The 18,432-nt window shown below is 42.4% G+C and overlaps 1 protein-coding gene across 3 annotated transcripts in view; it reads left to right on the top strand.

The window, feature by feature from the left end:
• HMCN1 (hemicentin 1) overlaps window positions 1-18,432 on the top strand; it is a 443,635-nt gene that overhangs the window by 333,645 nt on the left and 91,558 nt on the right. For all 3 annotated transcript variants that reach the window (XM_056523646.1, XM_056523647.1, XM_056523648.1), the window contains 10 exons: window positions 27-161; window positions 248-382; window positions 3,005-3,265; window positions 3,969-4,159; window positions 6,286-6,499; window positions 9,411-9,545; window positions 10,003-10,193; window positions 11,260-11,341; window positions 12,888-13,157; window positions 15,263-15,433. In XM_056523646.1, coding sequence (XP_056379621.1) covers window positions 27-161; window positions 248-382; window positions 3,005-3,265; window positions 3,969-4,159; window positions 6,286-6,499; window positions 9,411-9,545; window positions 10,003-10,193; window positions 11,260-11,341; window positions 12,888-13,157; window positions 15,263-15,433 — 1,785 coding nt within the window. The remainder of the gene's footprint in view (window positions 1-26; window positions 162-247; window positions 383-3,004; window positions 3,266-3,968; window positions 4,160-6,285; window positions 6,500-9,410; window positions 9,546-10,002; window positions 10,194-11,259; window positions 11,342-12,887; window positions 13,158-15,262; window positions 15,434-18,432) is intronic.

Below are 18,432 nucleotides of genomic sequence, written 5' to 3'. Positions count from 1 at the left end.
TTCCTTCCTGATCATTCCTGTATTAGAGGTTCCTGTCATTCAAAGTCATGTGGATCATCTGGAAGCTGTTGTGGACCATTCTGTTACTCTTTTATGTGAAGCCACCGGAACGCCCTCACCCACCTTAACATGGCAGAAAGAAGGTGTCGCTATTAAAACAGGTATTTGTCAGCCTTTTGGTAAAAAAAAAAAAAATTGTATTACACTCTGATTATTTCTAATTGTTTTATGACTGTTTTTTTTGTAGGAAATCATTACACAATTTTTCCTAATGGAAGCCTTAAAATAGGTAAAGTGAGACAAGAAGATGCTGGTACTTACACTTGTATTGCTCAAAACCCAGCTGGTACAGCTCTTGGGAGGATCAGACTCAAAATATATGGTAAGTAATTTTTTAGACTTAAAGGTAATGTAACATAAAGGGTTTTCCAGAACCTTGGTATCGATGGCATGCAAGTAGTATTTGCTACTAAAATCAGATTGGTGGCTGATATGTTGCTGATACAACCCCCATCAAACAGTGGACTTAACAATATACCCCACCTTATTTACCAGACACAGCTTCATACATTTTGTAGTGGCTGTGAATGATATTACATCTCACAGCAGTTCAGTCCCATTTAATAGAATGGGACAGAGCTGCAGTACCCAAAACACCCACTGTAAAATGTATGGAGCTGTGCCTGGTGAACAATGGAAAAGATTCGATGGAGTGTTTAGTTTGATCCACACTTACCTAAAAGTTTGGTTGGTTCAGCGCAAATTCAAATATCGTCCGGTTTGTTTAAATTGTCAGGTGAAGATATCTGTGAGGGACACTAAGTGACACTAAGTGTAAGAGTCGGAGCACACATTAAATAATTGTAGTGAAGTAGCAGAGAGCGTGGCAATTGTGAAATTTTGTGAAATTTTTGTGAAAAAGCCGTGCCTAAAGGGTTTTGTGTCACTTTTGCAAACGCCTTTAACAAGCGGGGCTCAGTACACCGAGGACAAGCGGGGCTCCGTACACTGAAGACAAGCAGGGCAGGCGCACTGGTCTTCAGTGGCAGCAGTGAACTCCGGCACTGCCGTGCTTAGACGTAAGGTTCACATGACCTAAGCACCTCTCCCAGGCAGCCACTGCAGTTCTCTTAATGGGCCACCACTACAGTGGCTGTCTGGGAGCAGGATAACGGTAACAGGTCAGGGCCCAACTCCAACATCGGGAGGGAAAACAATGGAAAAGATTTGATGGAGTGTTCAGTCCAATCCACACTTACCTAAAAGTTTGGTTGGTTCAGTGCAAATTCAAATCTCGGCCGGTTTGTTTAAATTGTCAGTAGCAGAGAGCGTGGAAATTGTGAAATTTACGCCCCATAATGGGATAATCTTTTGTATGGCTTGTAAAAAGCCATTGCTTCTTCTAACACGGGAGGATTTGGTGGTCCGGCTGCTGTGACCCCGCGATCTCCAGGCCAGTGATCGCGGTGTTCAGAACACAGAAGTTTGGAGCTTCCCTGTTAGTGACCTCATACCATTCCCCCTCAATTCATTTGTATGGGAGCGGCATGATGGCTAGTACACAACCATCACGCCTCCTCCCATAGACATGAATGGAGGGGGTGTGAGGACTGTGTTTGCCCGTCATCCACCACAGAGCGAAGTTCTCTCCGTGCATTGGATGACCACGGTGCCGCGCCGGAGATTACAGGAGGTACCAGGAGCTGGACCCACGCGATCGGACATCTTATCCCCTATTGGATAGGGGGTGAGATGTTTAGCAGTGGAACACCCCTTTAAACATATTGATACTGATTGATCTGATCTGCCAGCTTTCTAAAGAGCAGGAGGAGCTGAATATATATATATATATATATATATATATATATATATATATATATAAATATATATATACATACAGTACAGACCAAAAGTTTGGACACACCTTCTCATTCAGAGTTTTCTTTATTTTCATGACTATGAAAATTGTAGATTCACACTGAAGGCATCAAAACTAACACATGTGAAATTATATACATAACAAAAAAGTTGGAAAATATGTCAGTCATATTCTAGGTTCTAGCCACCTTTTGCTTTGATTACTGCTTTGCCCACTCTTGGCATTCTCTTGATGAGCTTCAAGAGGTAGTCACCTGAAATGGTCTTCCAACAGTCTTGAAGGAGTTCCCAGAGATGCTTAGCACTTGTTGGCACTTTTTGCCTTCACTCTGTGGTCCAGCTCACCCCAAACCATCTCGATTGGGTTCAGGTCCGGTGACTGTGGAGGCCAGGTCATCTGGCGCAGCACCCCATCACTCTCCTTCTTGGTCAAATAGCCCTTACACAGCCTGGAGGTGTGTTTGGGGTCATTGTCCTGTTGAGAAATAAATGATGGTCCAACTAAACGCAAACCGGATGGAATAACATGCCGCTGCAAGATGCTGTGGTAGCCATGCTGGTTCAGTAGGCCTTCAATTTTGAATAAATCCCCAACAGTGTCACCAGTAAAGCACCCCCACACCATCACACCTCCTCCTCCACACCAGCACACCTGTGAAGTTAAAACCATTTCAGGTGACTACCTCTTGAAGCTCAACAAGAGAATGCGAAGAGTGTGCAAAGCAGTAATCAAAGCAAAAGGTGGCTACTTTGAAGAACCTATTTTCAGTTGTTTCACACTTTTTTGTTATGTATATAGTTCCACATGTGTTAATTCATAGTTTTGATGCCTTCAGTGTGAATCTACAATTTTCATAGTCATGAAAATAAAGAAAACTCTGAATGAGAAGGTGTGTCCAAACTTTTGGTCTGTACTGTATATATATATATATATATATATATATATATCCCACCCATTCTGGGTTCGATCGACGTGAAAAAAAAACTAATCTTAGCTAATAACCTGCACCACCTTTTTTAATTTCAAATTTAAAAAAATTTCAGAAAGATAAGAGCGGACATTTCTGTATATATTGTTCTCTTTTTGCATAGATTCGCTAGCTAATCGACATATGTCCATCTCTAGATCCACCAGCAATAAAGCCGCATCGGAAAGAGTACACCGTCTCTGTGGATGAATCGGTCACAATGCTCTGTGAGACCTCTGGAAACCCCACACCTGAGATCAGTTGGAATAAAGACGGAGTGCCCCTTTCTGGACAGGGAATAATCAGCAATGGTGCTCTGCAGATAGCCTTTGTCCAGCCTGATGATGGCGGCCTATACACCTGTGTAGCGGAAAACATAGCTGGCTCTGTCAGTACTGACATGACCCTATCTGTTTTGAGTAAGTACAAAAAAGAATTTTTAGAAACGGACGTCACATTTTCCTATTCTAGTGTTTTCCAACCAGGGTTCCTCCATTTGTCGCAAAACTACAACTCCCAGCATGCCCAGACAGCCAACGGTTGTCTGGGCATGCTGGGAGTTGTAGATTTGCGACAGCTAGAGAAACCCTTGTTAGAAAAAATTGTCTATTCATCATAAAGTGTTTGTTCTTTCAGTTATTCGGTGGTTACTGTGTATTTTCCATGTTGCAAACCTGTCTATGCAGAGCCTTAGGCCATGTTCACACAACAAAACTTCCTTGTGAAATTCCGCATGGACATTCCACTGCAGCAGAGTCCCATTGATTTCAATAGGAGTCTGCTACACTGTGCACACGGGAGAATTTCTGCGCCAGATTTTTCTGCCGTGGAAATTCTGATTCCGGCATATACAAAAAGAATAGTGGTCCTACATTTCCGAGCAGTCCTAGCACCGGCATGTTCTACCGATGCTCCACTGTCAGTGAAATGTCCTCACGAAAAAAACATCTGGCGCGGAAATTCGGCCGTGTGAACAGTACAGCAGAATCCCATTGAAATCAATGGGACTCTGCTGCAGTGGAATGTCCGTGAGGAATTCCGCATTGGAAATTCCGCTGTGTGAACATGTCCTTAGTCTATGTATTTTCTTTTCATCATCTATGTCTGATTTTTCATTTTCAGTCCCACCCAAGATTATCAAAAATGCTAAAGACTTTGTCGTGACGCATGGTTTCCAAGTGACCATCCCCTGTGCGTCATATGGAATTCCAACTCCAACAATATCCTGGAAAAAGAACAATGTACCCATAATAGAAACCACTGGAAAATATGAGGTGATGACATCCGGGGAATTTGTCTTGCAGAATGCTGAGGTACATGTATTTTCTGAAAGTTTAAAATTACAAATAATTTATTGGTACATAATATTTTATTGGTACAAAATGCTGCATGCAAACCTACCATAAAGAATAGCAGGAAGGTGGTGGCTTCTCCTAGATAACCCTTTTTATTGCATGTAACAATGAATGGTTTGTGAACTTGTTTTTTTGTAAATCTAAATATATATATATATATATATATATATATATATATACAGTAGAATCTCCCAATAGCGGACACTCACGGGGAATAAAAAAGGGACCACTATTGAGAGATGTCCCTTACAGTATTGGGAAAAAGGCTCAAAATTCTTCCTAAATTACAGAATACTGTTCTGTACTCACTCTAGGGTGTAATTACTTATGAAACATGATAAAAAGCAATATTACAGTAGAATCTCGCTGTGTCGTTTAATCTCCCCTTATCACCACCCATATCATTTCTTTCCCTCTTTTATACCCGGTGCCAACTTATCCCCTCCTGCCTTGTGCCAAATGATCCCCCCCTTACCCCCCTGTGCCACATCATTTACCCCTGATCCCCCCCTTACCCCCCTGTGCCACATCATTTACCCCTGATCCCCCCCGGGCCATTTCATTCCCCCTTCATTACCCTCTGTGTAAATTCATCACCCCCTCTTTATGAAGTGGGGCAGAGGGATAAAGGGGGAATAAAAGGGCACAGGGGGTGGTAAAGAGGGGGTGATGAATTTTTACAGATGGTAATAAAGGGGAAATGAAATGGCACAGGGGGGGATCAAGGGGAAATGATGTGGCACAGGGGGTAATAAAGGTGGGGATGATTTGGCACAGGGGAATAAAGTGGCACCAGGGGGGGATCAGGGAGGAGGGGGGTGAATGATGTGGCTGGTGGACGTACATAAGCAGGAGACCACTATTAAACACTTGTCTTCTGCTTCTGTGCTGGGGCTTCTGCAGGGGGGTGCAGCAGGGGCCTGGGCCCCTTACTGTGGTATTGGCTGTACTCCCTGACGGCGACCCTGTGTACATGGTGAGGCCAGCACATAAGCCTGATTGTCCCCTATTGGAAGTGTTTTGTCCGCTATTGGGAGTGTTTTGTTCCCTAATGGGAGTGTTTTGTTCCCTATTGTCCCCTTTTGGGTGTGTCCGTGTCCGCTATTGGGAATGTCCCCTGTTCAGAGGGTGCAAATACATTAAATCTCATGGGATTCTGCCAGGAATTAAAAACTGTCCGCTATTAGGAGATGTCCCCTATTGGGAGGTGTCCGCTAAGGGAGAGTTCACTGTATATATTTATATATATTTATTGTTATTTTTATATATATATATATATATATATATATATATAAAATTTTCTTTTTATAAATAATAATCACACCGGAACCAAATACTTTCCCTTTTATGTGTAAGGGCCCTTCACACTATGGAATCTCCACCCACAGCATATGGCAGTTAAGTGTTAGAGGAGCTATGATTGGATGAGGTTGGACACACCCCCCTCAGCACTCCAGGCTGCACTTCCTGTGTTTGGACTTCGGTCCTAAGTCTGTGTATGAGATGAGGGAAATGTGCTCTTGAGCTTTTTTAAGCACAAATAAAACATAGAAACATTTTTTTTAATCAAAGTATATTAGAAATATTTTTTATTTACCATAAGGAGTGCAATAGCAAAAATGCGTTTTAATAAGAGTTACCCTTTCAGGGTCTTTTTTTTTTTTTTGCACTGAACAGACCCTTAATGGATCAGAGCACTATTAACACTGCCGGGTCCTGATGGATCCCATTGACTTCAATGGTATCCGTCGGTTGTCTGGTATTTTAGAGGAGTTGAGTGGAGAAAACTGACTGAGCAATGGAGCTACCTTTACCGTGACAGGACAGCCATGTTAATAAGCAGTATCCCCCTGTGGATTAGGTGGAACCTAAGGTACTGATCTAATGAATTTCATAAGCCCACAATAATTCAGAATTGTTGGAGAGAAATAAGGGGACTTTGCTATAATAAAGGAGGCTGCTAATACTTGTTGCTTTCGTCCACCCCTGAATATACCACTTTATCTATTAGAATTCCTGAAGTGTTAAACAGAATCTTCCCTAATTGTGAATGAAAACGTATTTTATATTTCTGTTTGGTGCAGCATGAAGATGCCGGGAATTATACATGTACCGCTATTAATGTTGCTGGAAAAGATTCAAATACCATAAATCTGGTCATTCACTACTCTCCGACTTTCACTGAACTACCCTCTAACGTTTCACTAAATGAAGGAGAAAAGTTAAGGTTATCGTGTAAAGCAACAGGAAACCCATCCCCTAAAATATCATGGGCTCATCAGGATAGAGTAATAGCAGGTAAGTGGACCATGGACTGTACATCAATGCAGCATCATTCTGTAAAATGTTTAGATTAAATATGTTACCTATTAACCAATTCTGGTGTTATAGAGTTTACTTTAACACAGGGAAAATTGGGAAATTGGAAAATGAGACATTTTAATGGAAACGTTAACCATGTCTATCATTTCCCCTCTGTGCCTGCAATGTATACACACCTCCACCCTGCCTCTCTCTTACAGCAGAGAATGGAGGCAGGAAGGGCGGGTTTCCGCGGGGGGCAAAGCCTCCAACCCATGGATTTCTGATATTAATGTGGTGGCCCAGTACAGAAGTTGCACAACTGTACCATTGCTGCCCTGTCAGGCAGACTCCATTCAGTGACCCCTGGGCCCCCCTTCACCTATGTTCTATAAATAGTACTGTGTGCCTATGTTATTAAATGTAATGTATATATATTGTATATACCTTTAAGTAATGTTGCTATGTGTTGTAACCAAGGAAGGTACCAGTGACCATGTGACCTACAGGGTGACCTATGGGACCTCTCCAGAGTCTCCCTCATATACACCCTGGGAGGCTAGTTAGTTCTTGCTCTGCTGAGGAACAGTGATGTAAAGTTCTGAGAGGGTGTCTAGTGTCCTGAGGAGGCCTGAAGCCTACCACGCAGCCACGCATCCACAAGTCCACTAACCCACAGGTGAACGTCAAAACCTGGTAAGCTACAAATGGGGTGAAGTCTGTCTAATCAGACCCAGTCAAGTCAGTCAAGGTTAATCTGGGTCAAGTCAGCGTGGCCCTGCATCAAATTGTCCAAGTCCGTTACAAGTCCCAGTGAGCCCTGAAGTCTCTAATGTTACAGGTCACCTCCTTGAGCCTGGCTAAGCTGTTAAGAGTGTTACATCTGTCTAACTCAGTAAAGCTGCCATTGTTCCGTAACTTGCCGTCGGAGTCATTATTTGCCCCGTGCCTATCCCAGGATCCAGCGGCATACCTTCGGGTGATGCAGAAGTTAAAACACGCCCTGTCATCACGAATACAAGGGTTAATGCCATCTGCCCCTAGGGTAATAACATCTGCCCTCCATCACACCCTCACCACACTAACATATACCATTATGTAGGGGGGTGGGGGCAGGGGTCGGGAGAAGCAATGTAGTGAGGTATCTGTTGGTATCAGAAATCAATGGATCCGAGGTCAGCCCCCTTCTTCCCTCCTCTCTGCCACGCTTCTCCACTTTAAGAGAGAAACAGGGTGGAGGTGAGTGCACGGGGCAGCGAATTGCACATTGCATTCACAGAAGTGACAGACATCACATGGTTAACATTTCCATAAAAATTTCCCATGTGTTAAAGAAAACTTTATAACACTGGAACAATTTCCTGAACATACAGGTTTTGCTTTTATAGTAGATTACTCATGGTCTCTTAAAGGAAAACTGTCAGCTTGCTCCCCCCGCACTAACCAGCGGTACTGGCTGGTAGTGCGGGGGATGGTGATCATTTTGATGCTTACCGTGCCCGGATCCGCCGCGCCGTTCGGCCGTAATGTTCTATTTTCAGTATATGCTAATTAGGTGCTAACTTGCATCGGCTGGGCTAACTGGCACTCTGAGGTCAACGTTTCTGGCATCAGCGCCTTCCAGCTCATCAATATTCCTCCCCTCCCTCCGCTTCTCCCTCTTGTCCCCACTCTGTAATGAAGAGAGAGGGGAGGAATATTGATGAGCTGGGCGGTGCTGCGGCCAGAAGCACTGACTTCAGAGTGCCAGTTAGACGGGCCGGTGCAAGTTAGCACCTAATTACCATATACAGAAAATAGAAGATTACGGCCGAATGGCGTGGCGGATCCGGGCACGGTAAGCATCAAACTGATCAGCGTCCCCCGCACTACCAGCTGGTTAGTGCGGGGGTTCATGCTGGAATACATTTTTGAAGTTATTACAATGTATATAGAAGACGTAACACTAAAGCCTAATGTGAATGAGACTCATGGGGGAAATTGATAAAGCTTATTTACAGGATTTTTTTCTCTTAATTTCTAATAACATGTACTATCCTGGAGTTAAAAAAAAAGTTTTTTTTTTTACTAGAAATAGCATCACCCATGGGTTTTGTTTAGTTTTGCAGTTCCACCCTTTTGATTGAATAAGCTGCAATACGAGGCACAGTCCATGGACAGACATAGATTTGTTTTAAATAAAAATAAATTCTTATCCTAATCCAACCCCTTTAGAAGGGTTATCCACCTTTTTTTAAATTGATATCCTGCTGGGCGTGGGAAAATATTTTTAAAAAATCTATACCAAGCCTCAGTCCCCCACAGCTCTTGTTTGGCTCCATTCAGCCCCTTTTGTTCAGGTCCTGCTCATTCAGCCAATCATTGGCTGCTGCGGTGTCCTGTCTCAAACAGTGATTGGCCGAGCAGGCAGGTCCTGCAACAAGTGCTCGTCTCAGAAGCAGGAAGAAAATGGAAGATCAGGGGACTGGATGGAGCCAAATGGGAGCTGCAGGGGGCCAGGACTATGTGAGTATAGGCTTTTTTTCTTCAAATTTATTTCTGGTCCAAGCAGGATAACACTGGATACCCCCTTTAAGGGTGGGCTCACACTATTTTTTTACAGTACAGGAACCGGGTAGCGAAAACCAAGCGCTCCCGTATCCCAGCCGGACCCGGTTCGTATCTAATTAATTTCAATGAGCCGACCGGATTCACCGTTTGACATTGAAAGGAATTAGATATGGGCCGGGTCAGGCTGGAATACAAGAGCGCCCAGTTTTCACTCCGCCCAGCCGGATCTGGTTCCCGTACTGTAAAAGCATAGTGTGAACCCAGCCTAAGGTTGATACGTTACAGTTATAAGACAACATGCATCACAAAAAACAAATTAAAAGATGGGATTTGCTGATGCCTTCTATTTTTCCTGCAGCACAACCTGGGCAAAATAAACTTCTGACTGATTTGGTCATTGAAAGGATTCTAAAAGAAGAAGATGGTGCATATATCTGCATAGCAGAAAACACGGTGTCCTCCATCAACTCTACAGCATATGTGTTTGTGAGAGGTAAGACAATGACATATGGGATGGGAATAGTCGCTGCGCCATTAGGTTACCAGGAAGCTTGAAACATCTTCTGGGGCTTTAAAAAATTTGCTCAAAAATACAACTGAGGCAAGTTAGCTGGTGTGCATGATAGGGATGGTGTTCGTGAAGGCATTCTTGGGTGGAAGTCACATAAACATAGCTGTGGGCTTCAAAAACAGTAAACTGCATTCTTACAAGGGATCATTGCATTTATCCACAGGATTTATCCCAAAGCTATTTAATATACAAGGGACGTTCAAAAAGTTTTCACACTTTAATATTTTCGTTGTAAATAGTGAAGAAGTAACTGATTGTGTCTTTAATGACTAGTTCTGTCTGGCAAGCCGACTATGCAGAAAAGTCATGTAATTTGTTTTTGAAGTAATCTGTTTTGAAATGACATTTTTTATTAACCTAATATTTCTTATCTATGTAGAACCTCCGGTTCTTGTTGGGATCCACCATGTCAATCAGACAGTGCCTTTGGGTGGCAGTATTATATTAAATTGTATAGTAAAAGGAAATCCTATTCCTAAAATTCAATGGAACAAGAAAGGAAATGATATTCTGTATAATAAACGGTTTAAGCAGTTCCATAATGGCTCTTTAGCGATTTATAATACTACGGTAAGCCTGCACCTAAATGAAGAAATAAAGACTATATCAGTGTATTAATAAGAGCACTATAGCGGCTCCTAAACTATACACCATCATGTACTGTATTTACTTTCCCAAGATAATACACTTTTTGTAATGTGTAAATGTCCATTTTAAAAGTTTACCTCCGGTGTCCTGCTCTAGGCCTCCACAGCAATCCTCTTCCTGCTTTTTGCTAATCGGCAGCAAAAGTGATGTCCCACCTCTGCCATTGATTGGCTTAGCAGCAATGTGACATATTGGGCCTCGGTATCAGAAAGAAGACCAGGGCCGGGGCTCAATACATCTCATTGTCCCTCAGCCAATCACCTCACTGCGGCCAGTGATTAGCTGAGCCACAGTGTCGACCACAAGAAGCAGGAAAAGGATGACTGCTGAAGCTGAAGCATGATACTGAAGGCTCTGGGGAGCAGTGGGAGGTAAGTACAGTTTTTTTTACATGCTGGCATTCTGGGCAGTATGATAAAAAAAATTTATTCTGGATCACCCCTTTAATAAGACAAACATTTAGAGACCACTGGCTACTTTGACTACCACTGTCTACTTTATAAAGCAGTGTTTTCCAAACAGTGTGTCTTTAGCTGTCACAAAACTACAACTTTCAGCATACCTGGGAGTTGTAGTTTTGCAACAGCTGGAGACACACTGTTTGTAAAACACTGTTATAATGACTTAAAGGGGTTGTCCCCCAATGAAACCTGTTTTCAAAGGTCTAATAAATAAAGATATATAGGTGAATAAAGTTATTTTACTATCTTTCTGTTGTCTTTTAATGCTTTCTTTATGCCTTTAATGCAAACTGTCTTCTCTGTTGTCTTCAGCCCAACATCCTGCCTAGTGTACATCCTGTAACAGACTTCCTGTTCCTGTATGCAGGACACTCTAGCCAGGAATTCAGCCAACTCTATCTCCCTCCCATAACACTTTCTTGATAATAACCTCCTCTCATATAGTGTAATTTTTGCTCTTGTTGCTTTTAAACAAACATTCAAGATTCTTTTTTACAAACATTCATTGATCACTTTTGTTTCCACAGAATGAAGATGTTGGTGAATACACCTGCATAGCTACAAATGATGCTGGTGTATTAGAGCACACCATTACATTGTCCCTGCAAAGTAAGTTTTTTTTTAATGTTATATGAAGAAAGTAGTGACTGTAAAAAATCTGTATATTACATACAATAAATGACTTACTGTATACAATGGAAAACTTGCGGGTAGGAGCGAGCGGTCACAAAGCATACAGCGGGTCCCGCAAAATCCTGTGCAGTCTCGCAAACCTCTTAAATGCCACAGTGGGCTGGTGAAATGGCACAATAGGGTGATAAAATGGCACAAGAGGGTGACTAAATAGCACAAAACGAGTGATGAAATGGCACAAAGGGGTGATAAATTGGCACAAGAGGGTGATTAAATAGCACAAAACGAGTGATGAAATGGCACAAAGGGGTGATAAATTGGCACAAGAGGGTGATTAAATAGCACAAAACGAGTGATGAAATGGCACAAAGGGGTGATAAAATGGCACAAACGGGTGATAAAGGGAACAAGGGGGTGATGAAATGGCACAAAGGGGTAATACAATGGCACAAGGGGGTGATGAAATGGCACAAAGGGGTCATGCAATGGCACAAGGGGATGATGAAATGGCACGGCGGTTACAATTTCTAAAAACTGTGACAAAAAAATGTTCTGTAGCGGGTGGGATTGGACAAACATGTTGTGGGGGCGGGTGGGAGTGGAACACACACCTTTCAGGAGCGGGCAGTAATGGTCAAAAATCAAGCGGGAGCGGGATTAAGAAAACAGTCCTGTGCAGGGCTCCACTGTACACCTCCTGGGAATTTTTTTCTGCAAGCACTGTCTCAGCAGGGAAAAGGCATAACTCACTATGGAGCTGAAGAGTTGGTGTTCCCAGCATTTTTACCAGAAGATGATTTATAAATATAGACACCTTCTCTTAATTTCTCTACATTATATCACTTTGAATCAGGCATACAAAGTTATCAGTAGGTAGCACTAAAAAAAGACTCTTAACTTTAACTACTTGTCTCTTTTAGGAACAGATTGATGTGGTTGTAAGGTCCATAAGAAATCATTGCATGTAGTAGTGGATGTGTACTCCGGTGGCTGCCTGCAACCCAGACCAGTCGGGAACCACTGTCCTGCTTCAAGGCGAATAGATTATGGAGAATCTGTTTAAAAAATGGGCTTCGCATTGGTGCACACTGATTGGTGTCGCAAATAACCGCAGACAATGATTAAAATAATAAAAAGGGTCAGTGTATTTCGAGAAACTAATTCTCTCTTAGTCTGGACCTGATGAAGTGAGAATTAGTCTCTCAAAACGCGTTGCCAGATAATAAAGATTCCTTTTTATTATTTTAATCATTGTCTGCAGTATACATCCACAGGAAGCCAATTTTCTCCACAGATTCTCAGTGACCCATTCACCATTATATTACACTTCTATTATAATATTGTTTGGTGTAGTATCAATAAATACTGATGAAACCAACAGTAAATACATTTTCATAGAACTGTAAAGAACCATTCTTGCTTAATGATACTTAAATTAAAATATAGACAGAATTAATTTTCTGTATTGACTGTTTCCCATTCTGTAATACCAATTGTTCTATCTTATTCCTCATATCTACAGAACCTCCCGTCATAACAATTTATCCAATAGACACTACAGTAAACGCCGGTACAACAGTGGTTCTGAATTGTCAAGCAGAGGGTGAACCTGAACCTGACATTGTCTGGTCTCGTATGACCCGTCCCATCTCTGGACATAATCGACTCACCATATTATCAAATGGCTCTCTACAAATTGTGGCGGCTCACAAGGAGGATACTTCTGTCTATGAATGCAAAGCTACAAATATCATGGGATCCACAGTTGTTAAAGCTTCTTTTACTGTAGAAGGTAATACCAAATATCTTAAAGGCATTGTTCTGGGATGACAACCACTGTATGTATGCCCTGTAAGGATACATGGACATCATAGATAGATGTCTGCTTCTCAGCAAAGAGCAACTTCTGCTTTGGAGGACTTGGCACGACCATCACTTTTTCTTGATCAACAGGAAATTAAGCTGGAGAACTAGCAGTGATCAGCTGATCGCTAAAGAGTTCTAATTTAGGGAAGAGTTGATCCATATGAGACAGCCATCATGAAGAGTTATCCGTTACCCATACGATAGGGAATACCTTACCATGTGGGGTCCAACTATTGGGCAAGAACGGGCACCCAGGTCTTTTATTATTGTTGCTGCTCCATTTATCCTCTATGAGAAATGCCAAAAATAGCCAAGAACTTCTGTATTATGGGGTTGTAAATAATGGCAAAAATCAACTAAACCCTTAAAGGGATACTCCGCCCCTTGACATCTTATCCCCTATCCAAAGTATAGGGGATAAGATGTCAGATCGACACGGTCCCGCTGCTGGGGACCCCCGGGATTGCCGCTGCGGCACCCCGCTGTCATTACTGCACAGAGCGAGTTCACTCTGCACGTAATGATGGGCAATACAGGGGCCGGAGCATCGTTACGTCACGGCTCCGCCCCTCGTGACGTCACGGCCCGCCCCCCCTCAATACGGGTTTATGGGAGGGGGCGTGGCATTGTCACGCCCCTGCCATATACTTGTATTAAGGGGCCGGGCTGTGATGTCACGAGGGGCAGAGCCATGACGTCATGCTGCTCCGTCCCCTGTATCGCCCGTCATTACGCACAGAGCGAACCCGCTCTGTGCAGTAATGATAGTGGGGTGCCGCAGCGGCAATCCCGGGGGTCCCCAGCAGCGGGACCCCAGCAATCTGACATCTTATCCCCTATCCTTTGGATAGGGGATAAGATGTCCAGGGGCAGAGTACCCCTTTAAAGAGTAATGTGAAGGACTGGCGTACTACATCTGTACATATGTCCGAGAATCTTAGTCTTATGCGCTACCCTCACACACCAAGAGAGGGAGACAAATGTTCAGGGAAATAATATAGGCTAGATCCCAAGGACCATAGGGGTGTTATACATACGGTAAATACAATAATAAAATAATTGATATAAAATAAAACAATTATATATATATATATATATATATATATATATATATAATGTTTTTTTTTATATATAAATTAATTTATTTATGTATATATTTGAGTACTAGTCTGTTTTATTTTTCTGAAAATTAGCTTTTAAACCCTTAAAGGGGTTGCCCAGTGTTAAAATAACGCTTTTCTCTCTCTCTCTCTTTTTTTTTTTTGCAAAAACAGACCCACTCTGTCCACAGACTGTGCCTGGTAGTACAGCTCCGCTCCACTGAAGTACATAGGACTGAGTTGCAGTACTACAAACAACCTGTGGACAGGAGTGGAGAAGTTTAATGGTGCAGCTAGTTTTGACCTTCATGTTACAGCAGTTTTTTCAGCTTATCACTACCATGAACCAAAGATTTACAAGAACATTTCAAGAGCTATAGATCATTTCCCCCCCCCCCCCCCCCAATTATATAAGTCATACCAGGATTGATGGCATTAATGGCACCATTTGGGTACTGTACTAGAAAATTTCGGCGGAATTCCAGCAGCGAAATGTACACTGCTGAAATTCCATAGTGGGATTCTGCTCCATTAGATTTTCATTGAAATTCCATAGTGTGAACCCGGCGTTTGGTGAGTTGCAGAAAGTATTAACCAACTGTGCTGTACATATACTGTGGATGTCATGAAGGGATTAAACCTACATTCTTTACATTTACTGCAATGTAAAAAAAAAAATTGTATTAAAGCAAAGAGACAAAAGCAGCTGAATTGTCAAAAGACTGGATATTAGATGTGTTATAGAACTATATTCATAGTATGCACTACAGTATGTTGGTGTGAACTGAGGTTTATACCAATTTTATAATTTATTTATAATTTAAATGTAGGTAATGAATGAAACATTCTGGAGTGTCCAGTCTTTCTTGTACTGACACATAATACATCCATCTTTGCACAACGTGACCTGACACAAATATCTGTTTTCCAGTGCATGGTGGCTTTTCGGATTGGCTACCCTGGCAGTCCTGTAGTGTCACTTGTGGCCAGGGAGTGCAGAAACGAATGAGACTGTGTGACAACCCTGCCCCAGCAAATGGTGGCCTGTACTGCCAAGGAGAAGAATCAGAGAGCAGAATCTGCCAAAAGAAGCCATGTCCAGGTATTGTGGCTTCATCACTTTCTGCAGTTAATGTTGTAAAACGATTTGTAATAATAACACAAATAACACTAAGTAACACACACAAGTAAGTAACCCCAAAATCATATCCCGCTAAAGGGGTACTCCGGTGAAATTATTATTTTTTTTTAATCAACTGGTGCTAGAAAGTTAAAAGGGTACTCTGGTGGAAAACTTTATTTTTTTATTATTTTTTTTTTTTTAACCCCTTAAGGACCCAGCCATTTTACACCTTAGGACCCGGCCATTTTTTGAACATCTGACCACTGTCACTTTAAACATTAATAACTCTGGAATGCTTTTACTTATCAATCTGATTCCGAGATTGTTTTTTCGTGACATATTCTACTTTAACATAGTGGTAAAATTTTGTGGTAACTTGCATCCTTTCTTGGTGAAAAATCCCAAAATTTGATGAAAAATTTGAAAATTTAGCATTTTTCTAACTTTGAAGCTCTCTGCTTGTAAGGAAAATGGATATTCCAAATATTTATTTTATTTTATTCACAAATACAATATGTCTACTTTATGTTTGCATCATAAAATTGACGTGTTTTTACTTTTGGAAGACACCAGAGGGCTTCAAAGTTCAGCAGCAATTTTCCAATTTTTCACAAAATTTTCAAACTCACTATTTTTCAGGGACCAGTTCAGGTTTGAAGTGGATTTGAAGGGTCTTCATATTAGAAATACCCCACAAATGACCCCATTATAAAAACCGCACCCCCCAAAGTATTCAAAATGACATTCAGTCAGAGTTTTAACCCTTTAGGTGTTTCACAGGAATAGCAGCAAAGTGAAGGAGAAAATTCACAATCTTCATTTTTTACACTTGCATTTTCTTGTAGACACAATTTTTGAATTTTTACAAGGGGTAAAAGGAGAAAATGTATACTTATATTTGTAGCCCAATTTCTCTCGAGTAAGCACATACCTCATATGTCTATGTAAAGTGTTCGGCGGGCGCAGTAGAGGGCTCAGAAGGGAAGGAGCGACAAGGGGATTTTGGAGAGTACGTTTTTCAGAAATGGTTTTTGGGGGGCATGTTGCATTTAGGAAGCCCCTATGGTGCCAGAACAGCAAAAAAAAAAACACATGCCATACCATTTTGGAAACTAGACCCCATGAGGAACGTAACAAGGAATTAAGTGAGCCTTAATACCCCACAGGTGTTTCACGACTTTTGCATATGTAAAAAAATAAAAATAAATTTTCACTAAAATGTGTGTTTCCCCCCAAATTTCACATTTTTGCAAGGGTTAATAGCAGAAAATACCCCCCAAAATTTGTAACCCCATCTCTTCTGAGTATGGAGGTACCCCATAAGTTGCCATGAAGTGCATTACGGGCGAACTACAATGCTCAGAAGAGAAGGAGTCATATTTGGCTTTTTGAGAGCAAATTTTGCTCGGGGGCATGTCGCATTTAGGAAGCCCCTATGGTGCCAGGACAGCAAAATAACCCACATGGCATACCATTTAGGAAACTAGACCCCTTGAGGAATGTAACAAGGGGTACAGTGAGCATTTACCCCCCACTGGTGTCTGTCAGATCTTTGGAACAGTGGGCTGTACAAAATTTTTTATTTGCACAGCCCATTGTTCCAAAGATCTGTCAGACACCAGTGGGGTGTAAATTCTCACTGCACCCCTCATTACATTTCGTGAGGGGTGTAGTTTCCGAAATGGGGTCACATGTGTTTTTTTTTTCTTTTTTGCGTTTGTCAAAACCGCTGTAACAATCAGCCACCCTGTGCAAATCACCTCAAATGTACATGGCGCACTCTCCCTTCTGAGCCTTGTTGTGCGCCCCCAGAGCACTTTGCGCCCACATATGGGGTATCTCCGTACTCGGGAGAAATTGCATTACAAATTTTGGGGGGCTTTTTTCCCCTTTACCTCTTGTCAAAATGAAAAGTATAGGGCAACACCAGCATGTTAGTGTAAAAAATATTTTTTTTTTACACCAACATGCTGGTGTAGACCCCAACTTCCCCTTTTCATAAGGGGTGAAAAGAGAAAAAGCCCCCCAAAATTTGTTAGGCAATTTCTCCCGAGTACGGCGATACCCCATATGTGACCCTAAACTGTTTCCTTGAAATACGACAGGGCTCCGAAGTGAGAGCGCCATGCGCATTTGAGGCCTGAATTAGGGATTTGCATAGGGGTGGACATAGGGGTATTCTACGCCAGTGATTCCCAAACAGGGTGCCTCCAGCTGTTGCAAAACTCCCAGCATGCTTGGACAGTCAACGGCTGTCCGGCAATACTGGGAGTTGTTGTTTTGCAACAGCTGGAGGCTCCATTTTGGAAACAGTGGCGTACCAGACGTTTTTCATTTTTATTGGGGAGGGGAGGGGGGCTGTGTAGGGGTATGTGTATATGTAGTGTTTTTTTACTTTTTATTTTATTTTGTGTTAGTGTAGTGTAGTGTTTTTAGGAGACAGTCACGCGGGCGGGGGATTACAGCGAGTTTCCCGCTGCGAGTTTGAGCTGCCGCGCAAAATTTGCTGCATCGCAAACTTGCAGCCTGATACTCACTGTAAGCCCCTGCCCATGTGAATGTACCCTGTACATTCACAAGGGGGGGGACCTCCAGCTGTTGCAAAACTACAACTCCCAGCATGCACAGTCTATCAGTGCATGCTGGCAGTTATAGTTTTGCAACAGCTGGAGGCACAAGGGTTGGGAAACACTGAGTTAGGAAACAGACAATGTTTCCCAACCAGTGTGCCTCCAGTTGTTGCAAAACCACAACTCCCAGCATGCCCAGGCAGCCGAAGGGCATATTGGGAGTAGTGGTTACGTAACAGCTGGAGGAGAACAGTTTGGGGACCACTGTGTAGTGGTGTCCAAGCTGCAGCCCTCCAGATGTTGCAAAACTACAACTCCCAGTATGCCAAAACTGTCCAGGCATGCTGGGAGTTGTAGTTCTGCAACATCTGAAGGGCCAGATGTTACAGCACTACAACTCCCAGCATG

Source organism: Hyla sarda, chromosome 6, assembly GCF_029499605.1.
Source record: "Hyla sarda isolate aHylSar1 chromosome 6, aHylSar1.hap1, whole genome shotgun sequence".
Classification (NCBI taxonomy): domain Eukaryota; kingdom Metazoa; phylum Chordata; class Amphibia; order Anura; family Hylidae; genus Hyla; species Hyla sarda.
Note: the sequence above shows the minus strand (reverse complement) of the source record. Positions and strands in the feature narration are given on the sequence as shown.